Source organism: Tribolium madens, unplaced genomic scaffold (assembly GCF_015345945.1).
Source record: "Tribolium madens isolate multiple individuals breed KSU strain unplaced genomic scaffold, Tmad_KSU_1.1 Scaffold_19;HRSCAF=116;Tcas5.2_LG9, whole genome shotgun sequence".
Classification (NCBI taxonomy): Eukaryota; Metazoa; Arthropoda; class Insecta; order Coleoptera; family Tenebrionidae; genus Tribolium; species Tribolium madens.
This window is the reverse complement of record NW_025400983.1, coordinates 8,320,108-8,345,310: the sequence shown is the minus strand read 5'-3', so window position 1 is coordinate 8,345,310 and position 25,203 is coordinate 8,320,108. Positions and strand designations below refer to the sequence as shown.

The window sequence follows — 25,203 nt, the reverse complement described above, 5'->3', positions numbered from 1 at the left end:
AATAATATACCTTGAAACAAAAATCGTTTATTCTAATTTAAAATTTTCAATATAAGTTAATTCCTTGTAGAATAAATGTCTTCATCTGATTTGCTACAAAATGGAAAATTGTTTCCGTTTGGATATGTAAAGAGAGTAAAACGTGGGTTTTTAAAAAACCGTTTCAAATGGCTTCAGTTATGTTGCTAAAAGCAAATCAGCCCGTTTCGCCCCTATTCTAGTCAGTCCTCAAGCCCCTTTCTCTCCAGTTGGCAATTTTTCCGACGCCTTTAATTACCTCCTCGTCGAGCGCTTGCAAGTGCATTTAGTTTTAAGCAGTGAACTCCTAAAATAACTATGGTAAAAAATCAATAAGTGCAGCAGCGGTGCCGGCAGAAATCCACACGTACAGACGAAGCGAAGGGCCGCTTCGTCGAGTTAGAGGTATAGTATGTTTCATGTGTGTGTATATCAGGACATAAGAGTGTCAAGGTCGGACTTGGATATGCACCACATGCACCTCAACTGCAATTGCACCAATGCAACAGTGCGCTCCTGCTAGTAACGCGCGTGAAACATTTTTTTTCTGTGTTCGGAACATCGTGGTCACAGTGCGACTCTCGGACCGAATCCAAGAGAGGGAGAGGTACGTCTTTTCACCCGGTAGCTGTTGTTGTAGCGCCGATCTCGACGGATTTATATCGCATTGTCTCTAGATCTATGATTGCTTTCCAAGTGAGAGAATTAGGTCGAACTGTTCACTTTTAGCGTTATTTAGGCGGCTAAGGTTAGACGATTTTGCGTTCTTTGTCTCGGTTGTTTGTGATGGTGTTATCAAGGTAGCGAAATTCAAATCAACTACTTTTTTCAAAAAAGAAAACCCTTCTATTTCATTCACAACACGCTGTTATTAGACATTGTTGTTGATGATGCCAACTTCTTGTTATTAGTGGTTAAATCCAAGTTCCCGATGATTGCTGAAAGTGTTCCGGTTTTTTCGACAGCTGCAATCTGCAACAACTCGTATAATAAGAATAGCTCAGGTCTCACAACAGATGAAGCGGAAGAAAAAAATATTTTTTATGTATTCTGAAGTAAACTTTTATTCTCATAAATTAATACTTACTTAAGAAATTGAAAAGTAAAATCAATGTCATCTAATAAAAATAATCAAAATTCTGAAAACAGTCTAAAAACAAAAAAAAAACAAATTAGACGTCTTCAAAGCTTAAATTTTGAAACAATATAATACTAATATTTTAGTATAGAAATATACAGGGTGCGCCAGAACTCGCGCCCCATAGAAAAATACCATATAAGGTATAAGATACCAGGAACATGAAAAAAATGTTATCTATAAAAATTTCGAAGTTATGAGGGTTTAAAGTTTGCACTGACTCTATTTATTTCTGTTGGAAAAATAATTTTCCAAGTTTTTTTGCTATAGGCTATTAAAAGAGGAAACAAGGAAGCTGTAGCCTAAATTGTAACTCTGTTCAATGTTATTTGTGGCTTTTATTGGTAAAATTTTTGTACCTTTACTAAATATTTGTAAAAAAAACATATACAAGATCATCAGTATCATTAAATAGACATAAAAAAATGTCAAATGTCAAAAAATAAATGTCAAAATTTTTTGACAGATAGAATTTTTCAAACATTTTTTTCATGTTCCTGGTATCTTATACCTTATACCTTATGGTATTTTTCTCTGGGGCGCGAGTTCTGGCGCACCTGTATATTTGCATACTAAAATATTAGTATTATGTTGTATACAAAAATATTGTTTATTTATTTACTGTTATCTTTTCGCATTTGGAATAAAAAAAATTAAATCCCGATAAATGTTTGCCTTCCTTTGTTTTCTATTGAACTAAACATGGCAGTGTCTGTACGTGGCACAGAGATAAAGTCGAGTTACCAACCTTTTCGTAGCTTTGTATAAACTATAAAACTTTTACAGTATTGTTTTTAGATTTTTTTAATTAAGTGTTACTAAAAAAAATCATTTAAGTAGAATCTATTTTTTCTTTTAAATAGAAATGTCAAACAGTCTTAACGTTGGCACCCCTAACAAATTCATTCATGGTAATTTTGATAAAGAAAGTTTCCAGTTTCGGTTTTTGATTTAATTTAGAAAAAAACGTCACTAAACATCAGCAAAAAAATCGAATATTTAGAAACGAAAACACGAAAGCAGAAGTCAGAAAAAGACCACCGCTAAAATTTAGACGCAATTTGTAATGCAGGTTTGCTAAACATTCTCTAATTTTTAGTAAAAAATTGATGAGAATACAACATGAACATCAAAGAGAAAGAAATCAATTAAATTAGTAGGTCTGGTTGCACCGTTTTTGAAGAACGAGTTGAATAAGTACAAATTTTAAAACTAAAACTGCAGAATAATAATTTGGAACATGGATCAACTTTGACCTCATTTTAATAAATTACACAAAATTTATTGCCGATCTTTATAAATCCTGCTTGTATCTTTTGCAAAATAACTTTTTTTCTGTATAGACACCCATTTTGTAGTAAGCTCATTTTTGTCCACAACATTGTATGTATAAACTTACAATCAATATCATTAGCACCAAATTCTGTCTTTGGACATTAGGTAGATGTCTGTCCTCAAGTATTCGATTAGAAAGGCTTACAAAAAGCAAAGAAGCACACAGGATTCATAAAAGTCTAAATTTTGACATCACAACATATAAGATAAGCTGCTACCGATTTTTCCACCAAAATTTTAACTTGGGAATTTCCATTTGAAAAAAAAAACAGACTTTACATATTTTTTGTTACATACATAATGATGTATGTATGTACCTACCTATATAGGTAATACAATATGCAATAACAATTTTTATTTTTCCTAATACTTACTTTAATTTTTTTTTTACTTTAAATTCAGAAGAAAGAAATCAGTAAGTAAAAAAAGAATGTTAGATACTTTTTTTTCGATTAAAATTTTCTCATTTTGATAGGTATGTATACTCGTTTTCATATTAATGTGCATCGAAGTAGTCGTTGAAAAGGATCATTTTAAGGTGGTAACCATGCGAAAATTCAAATAATTCTAACCTCAATATTCCCTAAAAATAATTTTTTCAAATAAATGTGTATACCCCAAGTATCAAAAAATAATTAAATTAACAACGTAATTAACATAGGATCGCATACATAAAGATTTTTGTCATTATTGATGTGATTAAATTTGTTTTGAATGACATTAATGACACTTTTCGTGTAAATCGGCCTTTAAAGAACCATTTAAACTTCTACAATCTATTTGATGCACATTAATATAAAAAAAGTATATGTTGAATTTTTTGTAGTGAAGGATGTTTTTGATATCATTTTCAAACAAACACAGGAGACAATAATATTTAAAAAAGAAAAAAACTCTGGGTAATAAGTCAATAAAACATTACCTAGGTATCTAACATATTTGAGTGTGTTTATTAATTAAGCAAATTAAAAAAGTATATCAAAACTTGCGAGCAGTTTTCTCAAAGTATCCCGATTAGTCGTCGCGCTTTTCCATTTTTCTTTCCAGCAATTTTCCACGAACTCGCCCCAGTAACAGAAAAACGATTTATTTTCGCGGATGGGATCGGCTCAGCCGAAACCTTCACACAATCGATACCAATTTCTAAATTGAACACGTGCCCTAAAAAACAATATTTTAGCCGACAATGTAAATATTTGGCAAACCCACCCTGCTCCAATGTTCTTTATTGTGTTGTCGCGCGAGGCCCCTTTTAATTTCGTCCGTTTTAGGGGTGTTTGTTCTCAAACCCTCGCTGATTCTCACCCCACATGATACACAAAAATTTTACGCATTTCTTTTCTTTCGAAACAGAAACCCTGCATTAGTTCAACCCGACAGAAATACGTCTCGAATTACTCGCCGTAGTCAACGACGCGTTGAAAATTGGTTGATTTTTGGTTGATTGTGTGTTTTTGAGTGATTTACTAGCGCTTTATGACAGGGGAAAATCGTTAGGGCTAATGGAAATGTTATATAAAATGGAAATTAGGATATAAGCGATAAAGTCTCAGAAGTGTCATATATTTCATCGACTTTTAAAAATAAATAATCTCCACTTTGACAGCTGCTCACTATTCCACAATAAAAAATTTATAGTTTCATACACCTGACGTGAATCTATAAATACTGTCGATGCAAGTCTGCAACTATCTGTTCTAGTTTGTCAACTTTTTTCTTCTTAAAACCTGTAAGAAATATTAGAAAATATAACAAAGAGAGATTTAAATTATGCGTAGGTAATTAATGTTTTAAAAATGGTTGATTTTCATGTCACACACTCATTGATTTTATTATTACCGTTTCATTAAGACTGGGATGCAAATCGTCTCCTTTACCGATATTTATGTTTATTACTTTTGTAATTTCTACGTTACGATGTGTTTATTTAGATAATAACATTCTCTATATGATATTTCGATCGATTTTGACTGGAGGGGCCTTATTAAAAACAAATTGCCATCATCGCGTAGAAATAATAAATTCAATTTTTTTCTAAAAAAATACAAAATGTAAATAGCAGTTCGTTTCTATTTACCGTTTAACAATTTTCCACAAAAGGACATCAAATCAACGATAACAAAGCGCACAATAATTGTAAAAATTAATTTAGTGATCTGAAAAATTCATGTAAAAATACCCTTGGCACAACAAAGGGAAAAATAACAACTGCATCACGTCCAATAATAAAAAACACCAGACGCATCGCCGGAGGACGTTTCAATTTTTTTATATCAACCCCAGATCGGGTGCAGTGAATTATTATTATTATTGCCGACGTTTTTTTTTATTCACCAAATGTCGGCCGAATCTGCATCCGTTCGCAAAACATGCACTTCCGCATCACTTAGATTTGGCCTAGAACGGAAATTTTAAACGAGATAGCGACAAATCGAGATTAATTCGGACGGTTGCGGTGAGCGTCACGTGACACATTCAAAATTTGCAAACTTTGTCGCATGGACCATCATGATGAGTCAGTTTCGCTTTTTTGAAAATTTTTATTGTAGAATTATCACTGGTACATGAATTTATGAGAGACTTGAAACGTAAACGTTTATTATTCAATTACAGAGTAGTTATTATTGTATAATAAAATCGCTATTAAATTGCCGTGTGTATGGCGGAAGTGTAGTGTGCGTGGCGATTTTACTTGGGTCACCCTGTAGTAGCCGGTGAAACGTCCAACCTTGTCCATTTCGCTTGGTTAACTGTAATCGTGTGAAAAAATCGCCTCATTACAAAAATGAAATAAAAAAATCGGAAAAGTTACACAAGAGTTTCATTCTCGTCCTTGATTTATCTAATGATGGTCGAAGAATTAGAAACCATAAAATTTTCAAATGCCAAACAATCCATGATTCACACGTACATACACACATACATGCATCCTGACGCAATTTCGCAATTATAATCAAGGTTACGAATTTTCAAGTCGGTTGTAATTTGCGCTGTAAAAATCCAGCGAGTGCACCACTTTCGGGTGCATTTAGCAAGTGGCGGTGGTGTGGGGGGCGGACGGCACGAAAGGGATCAAAAAATGCGATCAATAGTGGCTCTCTACTTCTTAAACCCTCCACAATTGCAACGAAGCGCTCTCTCGCCCCTTGGTCCACCGAAATATTCGCATCGGTCCCCGAAAACGTCGATAATGGAGTTGTTGCCAACGTTCGAGACGAAAAAATTTCAACACTTGATTAATAGAAAAATGACGGGCTAGAAAACTCGCTATATTACGCTCCTGATGACTTCGGTCGCAACGAATTAGCGGTATATTTAACTAGGAAATGAAACAAAAGTATTTCCCGGAGTTGAGAGCACTGCATATATCGACATTTCATTTTTCTAGCCTTGATTCGATAAATAACAGACAAGAATGTCGCCGGTTGAAGACGACGAGCTTTGACTATACAGGTACAGCATGATGATTCGAATTATGCGTAAGCGACGAAAAAACAATTGTTATTGCACAAAATTATATAAAAACATCATTTAAAACCACTTTGACTAATCAAAATACTAGGACGATGTTTTATCGCGATAATAGCAACATTTGCGAAAATACACGTAAACCTTTATCTTCGCTTTTTGCCGTAAAAAGCGTCATTTGGTAGATTTTCATTAGAAAACTTTAACACTGTTGTACTTAGCTATTTCCAGAACCTACATTTTGCAAATTGCTTTAAAATAGTTGAAAACACATTTTTTTCTTAAATAAACAAATACACACAGGCTGTCTCAAAATTCGCACACTTCTTTGAAAAAGAGTATGTAATTGGGTAGTCCCCTTGAGTACTGACAAAATGTTAAAAAAATTCTATCTGTCAAAAAATTTTGACATATATTTTTTGAGGTTTGACATATTTTTATGTCTATTTAATGATACTGATAATCTTGTATATATGGGGTGCACCAGAACTCGCGCCCAGAGAAAATTTTCAAGTAAGGTAAGATACCAGGCACATGAAAAAAATGTTTAAAAAATTCTATCTGTCAAAAATTTTTGACATTTATTTTTTGACATTTGACATTTTTTTTAGGTCTATTGATTAGATCTTGTATATGTTTTTTACAATTATTTAGTAAAGGTACAAAAATTTTACCACTAAAAGCCACAAATAACATTGAACAGAGTGACAATTTAGGATACAGCTTCCTTGTTTCCTCTTTTAATAACCTATAGCAAAAAAACTTGGAAAATTATTTTTCCAACAGAAATAAATAGAGGCAAAGTGCAAACTTTAAACCCTCATAACTTCAAAATTTTTCTAGATAAAATTTTTTTAACATTTTTTCCATGTTCCTGGTATCTTACCTTATATGGCATTTTTCTCTGGGGCGCGAGTTCTGGCGCACCCTGTATATGTTTTTTTTATAATTATTTAGTAAAGGTACAATATAAGTCACAAATAACATTAAACAGACTTTCAATTTAGGATTTAGCTTCCTTGTTTCCTCGTCTAATAGCCTGTAGCAAAAAATTTTAAAAATAATTGTTCAGACAAAGATAAATAGAGTCAAAGAACAAAATTTAAATTCCCATAACTTTGAAATTTTTATAGATAGAACTTTTTTAACATTTTTTCCATGTTTCTAGTATCTTGCCTTAGGTACATGACATTTTTCTCTGGGGCACAAGTTCTGATGAGCGCACCCAGTATAGTAAGTATAGGTCTTTAAAAACGCAACTTTCATATTAATTTTTTATTAATTAGGGAAGTAATTTTGTAATCTTGTGTTTTATTGGTAAAAGACTTTAAAACATGCATCTAGAATAACTATCGCCATCACTTTTCACAATATTTTTTCTGTATGAGGTACCTAATGGGACTTTCAAAATTTGTCAGTAAGGTTGATTTGTAACACATACTCTATATTTTTACACAGAAATCAAATGTTTTTTCACCTATTTCACCAAAAAAGGCAGTTGCAACGTTGCCAGTGGCGATAGCAATGGCTCAGGATATAAATAAGATTTTAAGAATATAATAATTTTCTAAAAGGGTAAACAAAAATTTTTTTGATTTCTATACTCTCTATTATGAGCAAATATTCATATTTTCAAAAGCTTGGGGCTTAAAAAAAATATGAAAGCTAATCTGAACGTCTATTAACGTTTTCTATCAGCATTATACTCGTATGACAGATTGTCCGAACCTTTTGAATCACCGTGTATTATAAGTAGGTATGGTCAACAAAATAAATTAACGTAAAATTTGCTTCAGAGAAAATTTAAAAAATCAATGCTTTCATGTTTGTACTCATTTTCCAGCTTTAATTAATCATTATCCATAAATAAATAATTTTAAAATTGGAGTTATAATATCCTAGTTCTCCGACAATAATTATAACTACTTATATATAGTTTAGTAAGAACTATTTTCAGAATAGTTTCTGTATAAATAATACAACTATTATAATTAATAATTACTTTAATGTTTAGTTGCTCTTTGAAGGTAAAAAGAGTGTTGAAAATTTTATTTTTTCAAATTAGTACCTAACAATTATAGCTAATACATATTGATATATTGATATTGATACATATATCTCCCTACTTGTGGTGGTTATTTAAATATTGTTAATTAAAAGTACCTATAGGTAAAAATGTGTACCTACTAAAATCTCTTAATAGGTTCTAAAAAAACTAAAGGTGAATAGATTTTATAGGTAATTTACTTATTAGATGAATTAATCTATAGTTTATCCGCTTACAAACTATAACAAATGCTAGGAATACCAAAAGTAAAATTAAACTCAAATTATGACTGCTTATTCTTAATTAAAAAAATAATATTTTTAATAGGAGTACCTAGGTACTTATTATATTTTTACAAGTTAGTAAAACACAAAAATTTTAATTACAGTTTATAGTAAAAACTGACAATTTTAAATTTAGGCAAATTACTTTATAGTTGAACAAGTCGCTACTTACCTATTATAACCAGTTCCAAACTACAAAAATGTAGGTATTTTTCTTGACATTTTTAATAAAAAATTGTAATGTAAAATATGTATTTCAAACGAGTTTATGTAGGTACTCATAGGTGCTGTATTAGATATAAATTATAAATATTGCGTTAATTAATTATTATTTTCAAACTAAAATATGATATAAATGGGTATTGGAATGGGGATAAAACATTATTTCTTTTATTTTTATGACAACTTGACAATTTCTATAAGCTATTTAAAAAAGAGACGTAATATTTAGTTGAATATTATACATGAAAAAGTAAGCTGACTTGAAATAGAATCTCTCTTGAATAATTGAAATAGCTATAGTTGCATGAAGAGTTTAAAAATTAAATTTGACATGCATAACCGAGAAAAAAGTGTATGATGTAGTTGTATACTATGATAAATAATTCTTGAGTAATTTGATTCGAATTCGAGCAATTTTTGGTGCACCAAATCGATGGAGTGTAATCTTAAATAAATGATGAAATCGTGTAAAGTTGTCGGTAAAGTTTTTGAAGCGTCGCGTCGGCCCCGAGAGTTTTGCGAAAGTTTCTTTGTGAAAATTTAGTAAATTTTTGTGAGCGCTCCCCTCGTCCGAAAGGCCAGCATCAGCTAACCTATTAAAAAGAGAGCAATTCAAGTTTAAACTAGGAAAATGTACGTCTGTCCGACAAAGACGTCCGAAACGTTGTTCTCGCAGGTCATCAGACAAAGAGAGGCGCGAGAAAGACGCCGATATCGGCGAAGCAACGAGATTAATACGTTAGAAAAGAATACAAATAGACCAGGAAGAGAGATGTAACGAATCGAGGGGGAGCGACTTTCTCTCGCCGTCTTTGTCGCGGTGGTCGGAGGGCGGTGCGCGTCAGACAAGGACAAGACGTACGGGGATGCACGGCGATCTAGTGTGCGGGCGAGGGGAGGGAAAATGCAAGTGCATGCAAGCGCCGAGTGGCGTCGCACTTGTTGCGTCACAATATGACGTTACTACAGTAGTGATACAGACCACCATTCATGCAACACATTACTGCAAATTTTCAGAAGAAATGGAAACGCGCCAACCGTATCGCACTTCAAACATGTAACGAAAAGTACAAGAGGAAAGGGGTTTTTGCGACGCCGATCTAATCGTCTGACGTTCTCTGTTCCAGATATTAGGCGGCTATGGCGAAAAAAACGGAGCACGACGGCCAGAAATGAAGATTTCGATAGGCGGCGTGGAGGCAGTGACTGAAAAAACAAAAACTGTGCAACAGTGACTCTGATGTTTTGAATTTTCCGGGGTTTTGACAAGTGGGGGTGTGTGTGCGCCACTGACTTTTAAATTCTTCGACAATTTTTTTCGCTTGTTATTGTAAAAGAGGTGCGTTCGGCCGATTTTATCTAATAAAATTTTGGTGTAATGAATGATTTGAAGCAATGGGTAATAGAAAATCTTGTATACGAATCAGTGTAGCAAACTTGCCGCTCGGAAAAAATGGCGGAGTGCTCTTATGCGCGATGCGTTCAACAGAGGAGAAATATTAGAAGAGAACTTCAAAGATGGACAAGAAACATGGTTCACATTGTCGGTAAGTGGGAAAAATACCGAGACTCACCGCTCATGTATTAAATGCGAACGGTCATCTCGTATTTTCACCGGAAAATCCGACCGATTCCGGTGTTATTTACTATAACCTGTTGACTGCGAGCCACGATGTGATTTTTCACCAGAACACGTTTCCCCTAGAAAATTCAAAACCGGATCGAATTCATACCAACGATGCGAAACGAAATTTTGAACGCTCTTTCGCCCCATACGACCCCTCTTCGCTTGCATTTAATGATTTTTAAGATGCACTTTTTTATATGCGTCGTAGTCGCATTTTTCTGTCTCGGCGCCGAATTATTACTTTGCTCTTGTTTTTCTTTTTCGGGAAAATTCGCCGTTTTCACCCCACCCCTCGAGATCTCAACCAATAATTGCGAATTTTTCACCTCTTCTCTCCGATTTACTCCAATTTCCCTTCGATCGCGCCGTTTTCCAATTTAGTTCATAGATGACCAATGTAAATAGTGTCCGTATTAACATGTAAATGTCAGTGTAACCGTGAGCTATATTTGTGGTAGGGCGTTTGATGCACAACTTTACCTACAGAGTGCACTGTGAAAATGCAATTGCCGTCGGAAGAGGCATGCGCGACCGCGAATCACGGTACCTCAGTTTTATGAAGAGGCACATGCCACCCGTCTTGCCTCACCACTCAAAAAAAATCTTTTTTCCGAAAATCGCATGACGTAACTGTTTAAATGGCAGCACGCTCCAATTAACAGCGATCGCGAAAAAAAAACAAAAATGGCTGCGAAAGAGGGGGCCGGAACCGGATTTTGCTTCAATTTGAATTACCCCTACCGAAAAACTACTACTAGTTTCGGAAATTGGACTTAGGTCGTGCTTGGCTCCGCCCATTTGACCCACAAATCACATTCAATTGTCTTTTGGCGTGTGGGTGGAGTTTAACCACAGCTTTGTTTTTCCACTCTGTAATTAGTTTTTTTGCGGTTTTTTGGAGGACATTTTTAATAATCCACAATTTCGAAAAATTTTCGATAACAAACAATAATTACTACTTTGCCGATTGTTTTACCTCGAGTTTTGCTTCAAGTTGATTTGTGACACGGAAAACCATTTACATTTTGTTTTCTTTCAACTTACAAGTGTATAATTACAGTGATTGCTACCAATCCGTCAAACACTTGTTAAGCATATTTTTGACATACATTTTCTTCTTTTTTCCAATTTAGAACGACACACTTTTGTTCTCTACATTTTCTTATTCGTCTAGGATTGTTATTTGCAGGATGTTGACAGTGTTGACTTTTTACACGTCTAATTGCTTTCAGTTTTAATTTATATTTTAGTTTTGTTTTCAACCCGTATTGTAAACTACATACGTATATATTTTACATATTTTTATATCTTTTTTACCTCTAATAGGTATCCACGTCTCATACCTTTTTTCCAATTCAATATTTAATTAAAGCATAATTAAAGCTTGTGCTTTTGGTTTATAAATGGTAGAATCATTCTTCAATAAGTTGTTCTTCTGATGTGTATAGTAACTTATAATACCTAATAACTAAACTGGAAGAAAAGCTATAGCAATTTGTATGGGTATAAAATTAAAAATAAACATCGCTAAAAATGCTTTTAAAAAATGAACAATAGATACAGATTAATGAAATACACATTTAATTTTTTGTACCAAAATTAATTATAATTTTTGTATGTTTTTGTGGCTTTAGCAGATACTTCATTGTTTTTTTACCTATATTTATTTAAACATTAAAATTTTAATCTTATTCCTAAGGAAAACGTTTTTACTGATGGTACTTGAATGTCTTATATAAAAAAAGAACTTAAGACACTGCAGTAGTGAAAATTTAGAGGATTCAGGTACATAAATATAATTGACAATGATTGCTGATTTATTCTGATGATGTTTTTGAAGTACTAAACACTAAACTAAGGTTATAAATATAAAAATTATTTTTTAAGAATATACTTGAGAAAATTAAATACTTAAATATTTTTGGACCATTTCTTTCGGTGACAAATCTTGTTTTTGCTACGTTTTCTGTTTGTATAAAACTAGGGTTTCCTAAGAAACGGTGCCATAATGTTACGCCCGTAATATGACGGTAAATGATGGAAACCATCTCAATTCAATAATAATACGGAACCGTTTTTTTCTGACATTATGATGCGGCGTCATATTATACGGACGTAATTTTAAAGCACCGCTTTTTAGAAAATCCTATAGAGAAATAAAATTATCAAGTCGTCATTACATAGGTATACACATTTTGCACGATCACAGAAGTTATACCTAATACCTATAGATGTCTGTTTTTCTCATAAAGATAAATAAGTTAATACCTATAAGTAAACAATAATAATACGTGATTATAAATTATTTTTATTAGGCAAAAAACAGTAAACTTTTGAAATTACTGCAAAGGTGTAAAATATTTTTTTTATTTTTGAAACAGTAAGCAAACTCAGTGGTACAGTGACGCACAGTGAATTTCGTCCGCCCAATTTCCATGACAGACGAAACGCGTAAATTAGTCTTTTTTTTTTAATTTTGATTAACGTTTATCATATTGACAGAATAATCGATGTTCTTTGCTACTTTTTACCTGTACCTACTTTGTCTTACATTGCTTGAAATATTATGATACCAATCCATTTTCAGGTTGAAAATCCCGTTCATCAAAATGACTAAGAATTTAATTTAATTTGACAACACGTAGGTATTTAAATGACAATAAAGCACAGACTATAGTGCATTTTTGTGGAGTCAGAGAAAAAGGACGTATACGAAATTCACTGTCCATCACTGTAGGTATAAGAAAACAAGAAAACTCTTGAAATCACATTTTATAAAATCTTATACAAACTTATTTTCTTAAGTTCTTCAGTTTACATTATTTGGTCAAGCTTTCATATTTTATTCTAAGTAGGTATTTATTTTATATAGGTATACATCGAAAATAGATAATTATTTTTGTGTCTTTAGGTAAATGTAATTCAGATAAAAATTACCGATTGTAAAAAAATACCTATATACCTAATACATACGACAACACTGGTACACGTCGTCATAGTAAACAAAATAGGTAACAATGTTTAGCCCCTAGGAAACTGTTTACAAAGGCTTCAAAAATAATTAATTTTTATTGTTGATCAAATTGCAATGCCATTATTAGGTACTGTTAAACAATGTTGCAACGTCTCATTTTTTAAATTTGTTATACCAGTTAAAATGTAAGTATAAGGCTTAAACTATTTTTATATTTAAATGTAAACATTTACGACTTTTCATTAAATTGTTGCGCGACTTTTTGAGCGCCTGTATACCCAAGTAACTTAATAATAAAATACGTAAAAATACCAAATAAAGAATAACAATAATAATTCAATTCAAATATGTTTCTACAAATTGTTCAATATTCTAATGATTTTCTCGCAATAATAATGTTGAAATTATTAAAATGGTTAAACATTTTTGTATACCTACTTACATTAATACCCACTTCTACTCATATACATAGCTGTAAAAAAATTAGGTAGGTAGGTAGTGTATTATGTAGTTTGTCAAGTATGTGTAATTTTAAATACTTATAAATTTAAAGTTTTGGAGTATAGGTAAGGTATATTGAGTTGAGATGCAGAGGTATATGATCACGACAGAAATATAAACTTTACTGCCAATTATATAATTTAATAGATGATTCAGTGATGATAATTTTACAATATAGAGATGTCTATATTTATCGTTGAAAATTTATTTAAATGTATTTATCTAAACATTAATTGAATAATAGTATTCACATTTTTGATAATTTAATTTTGTTAATTGAATAAAACGTGTTTAGTTTTTTCGTCTAATATTAACGCTGCCCTTGAGAATTTATTTTTTCTCTCGTCGACATTAGCGACAAATCTTTCACCATCTAGTTCAATTTCCCGTGACATTTGTGCCAAAAGTAGCAATTCCCGTTGATCCCTATAAGGCCTGAATCCGTCAAAAGGTCATTCGTCGACTTGATTGAATAGTAAAAATGATAATAACGCAACAAATAATAAATTTCCACACCGAAACCGCACACTCGTCCACCTCTCTCCTTCTTCTCGTCTTACTCACTCATTTTGGTCGATTTCTAAACAAGAACCAATAAAAAACCGCCCGGTACCTTTACCGTGTGATTCATGCTCGAATGGCCCACGAAGGTCGCCGAACTATTCATCTATTTGGGAACCAGTTTTAGATGTGTGGGCCAATAGACGTACGACTCCATCCCACCACCGAACCAAAATTCGGCACCTCTTACCCATTGGTTCGAAATGTTAAATTGGTCGGCTTAGATGGCCTTGAGTTAGAACAAAATGACGACGCGTACGACTTTTTCGTAGACAAAATGGACGGACATTTCGAAATTCTTTCAACGCAAAAGAATTTTATCGCACGTAATTGGACGCCGGTGTTTGGTTGAGCCGACGGTTTGATGTTCGACCGAATTTGTGTTTGGTTGAATCATACTTTAATTATTCGCACTGAATGACCTTCGAAAATTATGAATTTCTGATAACTAGCCGCTTCGAGGAAGTCACTTTTGATACGAATTCGGTAACCAACTTCAAATTTTCCACAGAAACTATTTACAAGATGATCTTCCAAATCGCGGTTTTGTCAATTTTTGATTCACGAAAATTTGCAGATAAAAGAATCCGTGTCAACAGTTCGTGCTGAGGCTCTTCCGATCGAGATTATCATACTAAACCGATCCCGAACTACGATTATCTCGAATTTCGTTTAAATCAAACTTCACACCTGACAGTTTAAGGTTACTTTATTAAATGTGTTGCAACAATTTAAATACAACTAGAAGTATTTAAATAAAATTTACATCGATTGAATAATATTCAACTTTTCAATGCTAATAGACACTTACATGCAATCTAAGCTTTAATTAAACTAAGTTTGACCATGAACATTATTCTAATTTCGGAAAATGGCCGTTAACTTTGAACTTTTCTCAATTAAATTCACTTTTTTACTCAACAGTTGACTTATCTAATCGTCACCTTGATTTTTGAGACACTTTCGATTAGGAGGTAGTTCCCTACATAAAAAATACTCCTAATAACTAAGTAGGTATGTATGATTATTTGTGATAAAGTGCTTTAAATCCGGTTCATCAGTTAGCTGATTTTTTTAGTTTTTCCAGTAAAATAAAAATTCAACTGAAATTTAAGATTAATTTTGTCTCATCTGTGGTTTTGCCTATAGATAATTAGCTAGCAATAAGTATGAATAATAAAAATAAAAAACGCAAATTCCCTAATGAAGCCAGCATTTTTGTGTCATTAGAATTTTTCACGTCGGAAGTGCGTTTTTCTCCCATTTCCTAATAAATTCAGTCGTGCCAACTGCACCGGTCTAATTAGAGAGCACAGGGCCACCTGTCCCTCGATCGGGGCTGGTGTGGTAATTACGGCGTTAGAAATACCGAGTCATTAATTCTGTCCGTGACTGTACAGATCTTGGAAGGCTTGCCTCGAAAACATCTTGCAGATTCACTCTCTTCGCACACATACACACAGATAAATAAAATCGAAGTGTGCCGCTCTCGCGAGATGTTGGACCGTATTCGCGCATATGCAGTAACTGACCTACCCGACAGTCGGTTGAGTGCACACACACAGTCGAGGCGGTCTGCCCTTAGCCCTAATTCGGGCCAAAAGGGCTTACAGGAAAGTAGGTTCATCTAGCGAGATTTCTGTTTTTTGTGTTTGGAATATCAGTGCGAATTTTTGATTGATTTGTGCTGCTGACCAGTGATAACGACCGGTTTTCATTTTTGTGATATTTAATTGCTGGCTGTAATGAAATATGTGCATGAGGAGCATTTTGGTTAGTTGTTTTTTTTTAATTTTTTGGCTTGTAGTCCCCACCGCTTGTTTGTAAATAATTGACTCTGTTTGTACGTGCTGTTAACCCTTGATTTATCTTTGAGCGCGTAAACACGACAATTAAACCGAAATTTTTTCACCTTGACGAAAAGAAATCGCTTCGATGCAATCGTGTGCCAATTTATTCCTCTATTCATTTTTAGTGCGTTTTCTCTAATTACAAACCAATTTCGACACGAGTAAAAAGTTTGAATGAATTAATTCCTATTTTGACATAATAACCTCGTTACAAACTCGCTTTTTCATCTCACAAAAAATACAGCACAATTGCAGAAATTTTGCACATTTTCGATTGTCTCGTTCGACATGGTTATCTGATTTTGAAATTTTCTGTAATATCAAATTCTTGTTGCTCGGTACTTTCGATGTTCGGATTTGAAAATTCGATTAACGTTTTCTTTTGTCGTGGTTGCGAAAACGACAGGGTTAACCTAGATTTAGTTTGTGTAAGTTGGTAATGACGCTTCCGCTTTTGCCAGAAATGACAGCGATTTCATTTACAATATCAGCATAAGAAATTCATTAAATATTGATCAAGCACCCAAACACACTGACCTCAACAAATTAATCTCATCATGATCGGTCGGGACGCTTTCTAGATAACAAATGACAATCAATGTATAAGCTTCATAATCTTAAAAATCATAAATACAAACGGAGAATTTAATTTTTTTGTTTTTTAAACATTGAGTAATGATTACTGTACGACCTCGATTATCCGGTCCCACGATAATCCAAACATAGTTCTTGTTCCTAATACTAACATAAACTAAATCCATGATTTGTTCACACGTCATGTTTAGGCATACGTAATTAAAATAAAAAGCGAAACTTTAAAAATATTTTCCAATTAGCGGATTTTTTAAAATTAAAATTAAAAATTTTTGACAATCAGACATAGCTTCAACAAAAAAAAAATTTTTTGTAAATAAAACAGCGAAAAAATCTTGACTCTTGCATCTTTTAGTGACTACAATGTTGCCAAACGAAGATTTCAAAGTGCACGATATAGAAAGATTTATTTTTGTGGTTTCTTCAACAGAGACAGAAATATCCCTTTATTAGAATAAGGTTTAATTTTGATGCAACAAAAATTGGGAATTCTTCTAAATTTTGGATTACATAAAGTTTTTGGCGAGAAACAAAATAAAAAATTCGATAATCCGAAAAAATTTAAAATCTGAATACACTATAAGCTCTATTAGTTCGGATAATCGAGGTTGTACTGTAGCTAGTAATTTTTTATCAAAAATTAGATACGTCGATTGTATACTTTGTTGCCACCAAAATCAAATAAAATAGAACTAGGGGGGGTGTAAATGTTGGTAGTCGCCATTTTACAAGTGGAACTGCAATTGTTGTCCAATTGAATAATTTGGGGGGATTGAAGGTTCTGCACAAGAAAATTGTTGGAGCCTTGACGGTGCAATTTTTGTGCTGTCTCAAGGCCCCCGGGTGCTCCGTCTAATTAGACGTTGCGGGCGCTTCTGTTAAAGTCCCCCGTTTGGATTAAAAATAAAACCGCATTATGGGCCATTAACCGCCCCCGAGCCGCCTATTATTTTCGCAAAGTATTCAATCAACCGCACAAAGAAAGCCACATTCGTACTTTTCCGGACGATTTCAGTTGGCCATATGTTGGTCCGCGTTACGCAACAATTTGGGGGCGGCACGTCCATGCAAATGACCGCCAATTACACCCCGATTACGTAACAAAAAAGCCGTTTGATCGCCGTAATTCGGGCCGAAAAGCGATGGAAAAAATGCATTGCACATATCCGGTCTATATTTAAAGTGTCCCCTGACATGTTTATTGCAATAATACGTCTCGGTTTTAAATTAGCATGTGTTTAGACGAAACGTCGAATTGTTATCTGCAATTCAGATATGTCACCGTGTACCTAACCTACCTGAAACATTTTCTATTATGAGAGTAATCGGAGATAAGGCAGATTAAATCAACAGCGTCAAGATCCATACATAAACAATGATACGGGACAGAGGATTTTTTATTAATGCCTATGGTTTTGTTTTCGCTATTTTCAGAGACGACGTAAACAATATCGTCGCTGTAGAGGTAGGTCGTTTTTGTTTTTATTGAGAATTGGTAATTTTAGCGAATTTATTTGAATGAATTAACCTTGGCCGGTGATTCTGAATCGCGGTATAATCAGATAATTGCATGCCCAAATAATAAATATTAAACTTGCTAAAAAAATTTCTAAAAATACATAATACATATACAAATAGATACATTAAAATGTTATTCATTCGCTCATTTCAGTCATATTTTACATTGTGCACCTACATTTTAATAGTACAGTAAAAAATTTCAAAACTCGTCTGTATTTGAGATTATAAATTTTTAATGATTATTGACCCTGACTATAATAAAACAACCCAAAAAGCTGCAAATAACTTACTCGAATGGGAAATATTTTGTACAGTTTATAGGATGTGAACGTTAAATTATTATTTTTATTCTTTGACACTGTCAAAATTTACGGTTTTTCTCCTGTGTAAGGAAGCTTTGACAACTGTTTGACATTTCTCAATACAAAACGTCAAATTATTTTTAACACATTAAAGTAATTTTAAGCCTTGTTGAGTCTAATTCGAATAATAAAATGTTGCATCCAACTTGTCTTTGTGTAAATCGGTTCATTTATTCCATCTTGTAAAACACTCGTTGACGTTTAAAAATCCACTCGGGAAATAAAGTGTTCGATTTACACTCTTCGTTAATATTTAAATTTTGACAAGTAAATATTAGATTTAAAATTATAATTATTTAATCACTTCAGTTTGTTCCAAGTTTGTGTCTGAATATTTATTTATAATTTTATGTAAAGTATTATTTCAAGTAAATTGTCTTATAGGTATCTTCATAAATAGTAATATCTAGAAATAATTATAAAACTTTAGTGGTTTGATACTTAAATAATACCTATTTTCATGAAATATAAATTGAAATATAAAACTTTTTGTGTGTGTAAATGTATATAGAAAACATTAAGGCTATACAGGCTGTGCCAGAACTCGCGCCTCAGAGAAAAATGTCAGGTGCCAGCGGCAATAGATCGCCAAAAAGTGCAGCCGAAGAAATAATTTTTGCTTGCATGCATAAGAAAAGTTATTCGACTCTTAAACCCACCAATCCCAGAAAGGCACCTCAAGGTGTGATTGAAAAAATATATCCGTTGCTAGGTTACAAAAATAATCCCAATTTGCTTAAATTTTTATAAAAATTAAAAAAATTTCTTCGATCTGATACAGATTAACAAGTCGACGTATGAATTTTAAAGCTGAAAACTTAATGCATTATCCTTTTGTAGGAAAGAAGCAAGTGAGAGTGAGAGACCAGAAAAACTTTTTTACTTTAATGCAAAATTAACAGAAAAATTTACTTTTTATAAAGAGAGTCACGTTATGTTGTTATGATATTATTGACAAACCAGATGATTCCTCAAAAGACCAGCCCACAAATTCACCTAAAAGCGTTGCTGAAATGCCCTCGAATTTAAAACATTTGGATTTTACTAAGTAGTCACTGAAACAATGAAATTTCCGGCAGCATAAATGCAAATTTTTCGTAATAGATACAAACATCGCAACATTCTTGTGGATTTTTTAATGAAAAAGCAACCAAGGGGTTATGAGAGTGGAAGAAAACAATAATAAATTGTAATTTGCGAAATACGAGAGTAAAACTACAATTTTGATATTAAAATTAGTAACCTGTTTTATTTAAGCACAATTTCTTATAAAAAGTACATCTTTCTGTTAATTTTGCATTCATGGGCGCCCGCAGAACTTATGGTCAGGGGGGGCAGAAAAAGAGTCGAAATTAATAATAACAGTTTTATTCGTCTGTTTTCATATCACTCAGTTCGTGATAAAAATGTAAATAGTAGTTTCTTATTTCGTTCATGAAAATTTAAATTAGAACGAGTTTGTAGAAAATCAAAAAAATTTTTTTTATATAAAATAGCAACCACTATTGTCCCAGGGGGGGCAACGGCCCCCACTGCCCCCACCCTGTGGGCGCCCATGTTTGCATTAAAGTAAATAAAGAAACTTGCGTACTTCTTCATCTCTCACTCTCACTTGCTTTTTTATTTCAAAAGGATTATGCATTCATTTTCAAGCTCTAAAGTTCATACATTGGCATGTTAATCTGTATCAGATAGAAGTAAAAGTTGAGAAAGAACAATACCTGTGAAGAAGTTTTAGAGAAGTCGGTTCAGAATGTTTGGGAATCCAGTTTGGTAATTGTTGATAATAATTAACGATTTTTTCTCATTATACTCGTGAACAACCCTCTTCAGAGAGAAGAATTCGAGAAAAATACTGAAAACTATCAGGTTATGTCACCCACATGACAGAAAATTAATAAAATAAATGTGTAAATTACAGTAGAGTAGCTATTTATTGAAAGTTCTGGAAAAATTACTTCTTCGGCTGCACTTTTTGGCAACCTATTATTGCCTCTGGCACTTGACATATTTCTCTGGGGCGCGAGTTCTGGCGCAGCCTGATGTATAGCTTAAAACGAAGAAATTTTCTTTTCAACGATTTACATTGAATTGTAAGAATTTCTTTGAAATTTATTCATATTATATCTAGATAAGTATAGGTAATTGAATGGATTTTTACATTGTTGTTTAAAAAATAGCGTTGTAAATGGTTAAACCTAAATTTTTTTGTATTTTATATAGGTACACTTTTTATAATTTTTGTTGGCAAAGTACATATTTTAGGCTTGTTTGTCTTTAGATTTTTTAATCAAAATATTCAAATACAAAAATATTGACCTATACATGTTAATTGTAGGTATACTCACTCAAAAATTAAATTAAAAAAAGTAGATTTGCTAGTTTTTATATGTAGGAGTGGGATGTTTTTTGTATGTAGTAACCTTTTGAAACAAAAACTCTAAACTGTTTTGGTTTTAATTTAAAATAATTCCTCACAATACCTATAATACCTATAATCAACAAAAATTGTATTTTTATAATAAAACATCATATAACTAATAACAAAAAGTCTGTTGTTTTTGGACATTTTTCGAGATACGTTTATACGTCAAGATAAATTTCCTTCTTTTTCTTGAGTTATTTTGAAACAGCAATAAAAATTCTTTAAAATAATTATTATATAATTACATAATTACATAATTATTTTTAAAATTTTTATTTCATAAATTATTGTTCTGCACCAGAAATTAACCGACATATTTCTATTTATAAACTATTTATATTTAATAGGTATAGGTTTAGTACAAGAAAAATATATTTTTATTAATTATTTCAACATGTTCTGTCTCAAAACGAGTTTTATTTTCTACGTTGATGTATTGCTTTGTTTATTCATTCAGTATTTCAGGAGATTATGGACAATTAAGCTGATTTGGCAAATTAATTATTATTATTATAGAATAAAGTCAGGATATATTTTTTAATCTTTTATACCTACTATACTGTACTCATTTAATTGTAATACCTCTTTTCTAATTGCGTGGGAGTGTACTATTATAATATTTTCTCATAATATTTTAAAGATTATTATAATTAAGTGCTTTGTGGTCGTAAGTATCACAGAAAATTTTGAACATATAAGTACTCGTAGATTATATCTAAGAAAGTGTATTTTTATAAACTTAAGTATAAATACAGGATGATTCTTAAATGGACCGACAAAATTTATCCTTGGTAATATCAAATGAGTACATGCTGGAAAAAATATTTAAAAAATTCTTTGTTTAATCGTTCTCCAAACAAAATTATTAAAGTTATTTTTGAGGTAAAGCGTACGCCACTGATGTGTTTGTAAATAGTATTAGCACAGGTAGTGGAAACCATGGTATTTGATGAAAATGTACTTGATCATTGCAACAATTCATAAACGCCGTAAGTGCCACGGATCAAGGGGGTTTTGCCCCTAAAAGATATAAACGTAAAAAGGGTACAGTTTGTCTTCGTTTAACCTTGGGAAGCTAATAAAATTTTGTCGATCTATTTAAGAATCACCCTGTATACCTAAATAAGCAAATTCAGTACATACATTAAAAAAAATTGTTATGATTTTTCGCAAAACAACTTATCTTTTGCATCTCTTGTTTATTTACACGTTGTTTACTTCATTGAAGATGCATGTGATAAGTGTGTTAATAATAATTTTGGCATCTTGTTTCGCTGATCAATTACGTGTCTATAGTTCTAGAAAACGGTCAACTTGGCCTGAAATGTCCCGTACACAGTTGACCTTCTTGCGCCATTCTCTATCTAATCCTAAATTGCATTTAACGGCGAACTAAATTCAAGATTCAGTGACAATTGGTCGACATTAAAACATAAAAGCAAAACCGTGTTCGATACGTTTTACTTAAAAAAAAGTAAAAAAGAATATCATTGTCGACCTATTCAATGTAAAATTTCTACAAGTGTTCGAAAATTCATTTTTCCACGAGGAACCGAGAACAGCGTCGGTGTCACCTTCGCCCTCGCGATTACGAATCCGAGCGTTGTTTTTGCGGTGTTTTCCATTAACAATTAATTCGTCTATTAATAAGGTTGTTTGTCGTTTGAACGAAACATTGAGGCATGGCATAAAATTGTTCTTTGTTCGCGACTTTTTTCCTTCTACGGATCGAAGAGAGGGGAAGACCTTGAATGGACTGCTTAGTTTTCTAATGCTGAAACACCATTGATCAGCACAATTCTGCCATTTTTGTACCGTGTTTTTTCGTGCAATTTTCCACTAATTTGATGATCGTCCGGCATTTTTTCTTTGTTCTTTGTTGTCGTAAACTTTTGAAATTACAGTAACTTCCGGAAAATCGGATGAATGTTTGATGAAGCAGTCAACCACGTATGCCACGATTATGCTCATATTTTATTAATAGGCGCAATCGGCAAACGTTTAATTATCCCCTTTTTCTTCACAAAATCAATAAGATGGGACCGAATCGTGCAAGAATCGCTAAAATGGACACGTCGGTGTTACTCTGCAGATGGTTCTTGGTTCCCCTTTCATGCTTCACATATGTTATTATCTCGCTTCCTGTTAATTTCATTGTAAAATTGTTAATTTCAATTGTACGTGAGCGAGTTTTTCCAACAAGGTCGAGAAAACCACCGACGGGGATTCAGAACCGCCCAAGGACTCGACGACGAATCGCAATTTTTTATGACGATCAGGTTGCAAATTTTGTCGACTTTTTTATCGCAACTATTTTAAATCTAATTGGAAGGCATTCCACACGTTTTTCTGCAAATTTAACTACCGAAATGTACGGAATAACAATAACTTCGAGCTATAAATTACTAATTATCTTGCAAAACAATCCTACCGAACAATCATTTGCATTTAGTTTTAATTAATTATATTGTTATTAGCTTCGCACTTGCGTACTTAGATAAAGTAAATTAAAAATTCATTTTAATAATTTATAATCTGAAAAAAACGCATACTTGGATTCAAATGATTAAAACAATTGTTCTATAGAAATACTCTTCAATTTTTAATAAAAACAAAAGATAATGTTAATTATTACTCCTAAAGAAGAATTAGAATAAAATTTTGAAATCTACGTAACTATACCTATGTTTTTTCTTAATAGTGGTATAGCTATACAGGGTGTTCGTTTTTCGAGCTCCACCATGGAGATCTCAGAAATTTGTAATTTTCGTTTCTATTTTCTCAAGCGAAAACTAAAAGACTTAGACGTTTTTAACTAGGACACTTTTTTACAAGGATTCTAAATCTGTCATAGTATTTTCCAAAGCGCTTTTGATATCAGTTACAACACTCAACTTTAGATTTTCTTATGGACGCCATATTTGATTTCTGTATTTTTGAAAAGTCTTTTTGTTTCTGATTACAACGATGTATCACACGATATGATCAAATTTTAGATGCTGATCAAAATTAAGAAAAGTTTTTGCGAAGAGTGCTTTGGAAAAAATGCCACGAATTTTAATTAACAAACTACATTTTGAAGCTGGTGCATTTGAGCATCTTTTATAACTTTGTGTTGTTTTGTTTTGCGAAGAGTAAATTCTATAGTTTATCACGTTGTTCCTATTTCAAAACCTTTGTTTTTAAGTTGGTAAGTTTGACGGAAATGTAAATTCCAGATCTAAATTCAATTGAACTATCAAAATTTAGTTTGTTAATTAAAATTGGTGGCGTTTTTTCCAAAGCACTCTTTGAAAAAACGCTTTTTTCAAATTTTGATCAGCATGTAAAATTTAATCATATCCTGTGGTACATATCGTTGTAATCAGGAACAAAAAATTTCAGAATTCAGAAATCGAATATGGCGTCCATACAAGAAAATCCAAAGTTGAGTGTTGTAACTCTAATATTCAGAGTGCCTTGGAAAATACGATGACAGATTCCTTGTAAAAAAGTGCCTTAAGAGGAGGATTCACGCGTTTCGAGATACCTGTCACTATTTATTTGTCTTATTTTTCAACCAATCCATATGAAATTTGGGATACACTTTAGGTTATATATTATCTTTGTTTGCACGATCGATTTTTTTTAAATTAAAATTTTGTTAAAGATGGAAGGACGTTTAAAATATCCAAAAAAAATTTTTAAACAAAACTGAGCCGTAGAAGCATAGAATAGGTGCAATGAATTGTATTTAAAAAACATTGAAGCTAATTTGTCTTTAAAGTACCTAGAAAAAGGTTTACAAAAAACGGAATATTTAGCGCTCAATAGATGGCACCTCAATTCACAACTTATCATAGTTCAAGTAAGTGGGAAAGCTAAGGGCTTATGGGCGGAGCTATTTTATCCCCGAGTTGTCGGGTGTACTCGCAGAGTCGAAGATTTCAGTCATATTCTTTAATAAACTTATTCCAGGTATAATTCCGACACTATTAATTGTAACAACAATTTTATTGCAACTTCTGTAAATATACAGGGTGAATATAAAGTATGGAACCAAGCAGTTTTATTTTTAATCATTTGTCTCCAGAAAATAATAATTAATATAAATTAAAGTAATACAAAAAATGTGATCGTATTTTCAGAACGAAATTTTGTTTGTTTTTGAGCTATGCGATTTTTTTTGTCAAAATTGCAATTTATGTGAAAAATTTTTTTTGAAAAAATTAAATATAAAGCAGATAGTTGTAATCCTTAGAGTGTAGCTTTTATGAGAAAAATGATTTTTTATAGT

At 32.4% G+C, this 25,203-nt stretch overlaps 1 protein-coding gene across 5 annotated transcripts in view; it reads left to right on the top strand.

The window, feature by feature from the left end:
- The first annotated feature begins 509 nt into the window (after window positions 1-509).
- LOC123015931 (mushroom body large-type Kenyon cell-specific protein 1) overlaps window positions 510-25,203 on the top strand; it is a 45,039-nt gene continuing 20,345 nt past the window's right edge. For 3 of the 5 annotated variants that reach the window (XM_044416020.1, XM_044416018.1, XM_044416016.1), the window contains exons 1-2: window positions 9,460-9,579; window positions 9,640-10,059. In XM_044416020.1, the coding sequence (XP_044271955.1) occupies window positions 9,982-10,059 (78 nt within the window). In that variant the 5' untranslated portion in view covers window positions 9,460-9,579; window positions 9,640-9,981. Of the gene's footprint in view, window positions 626-9,459; window positions 9,580-9,639; window positions 10,060-15,798; window positions 15,949-25,203 lie in introns of those variants that run through there. The other 2 variants (XM_044416017.1, XM_044416019.1) reach the window with 2 other exon arrangements.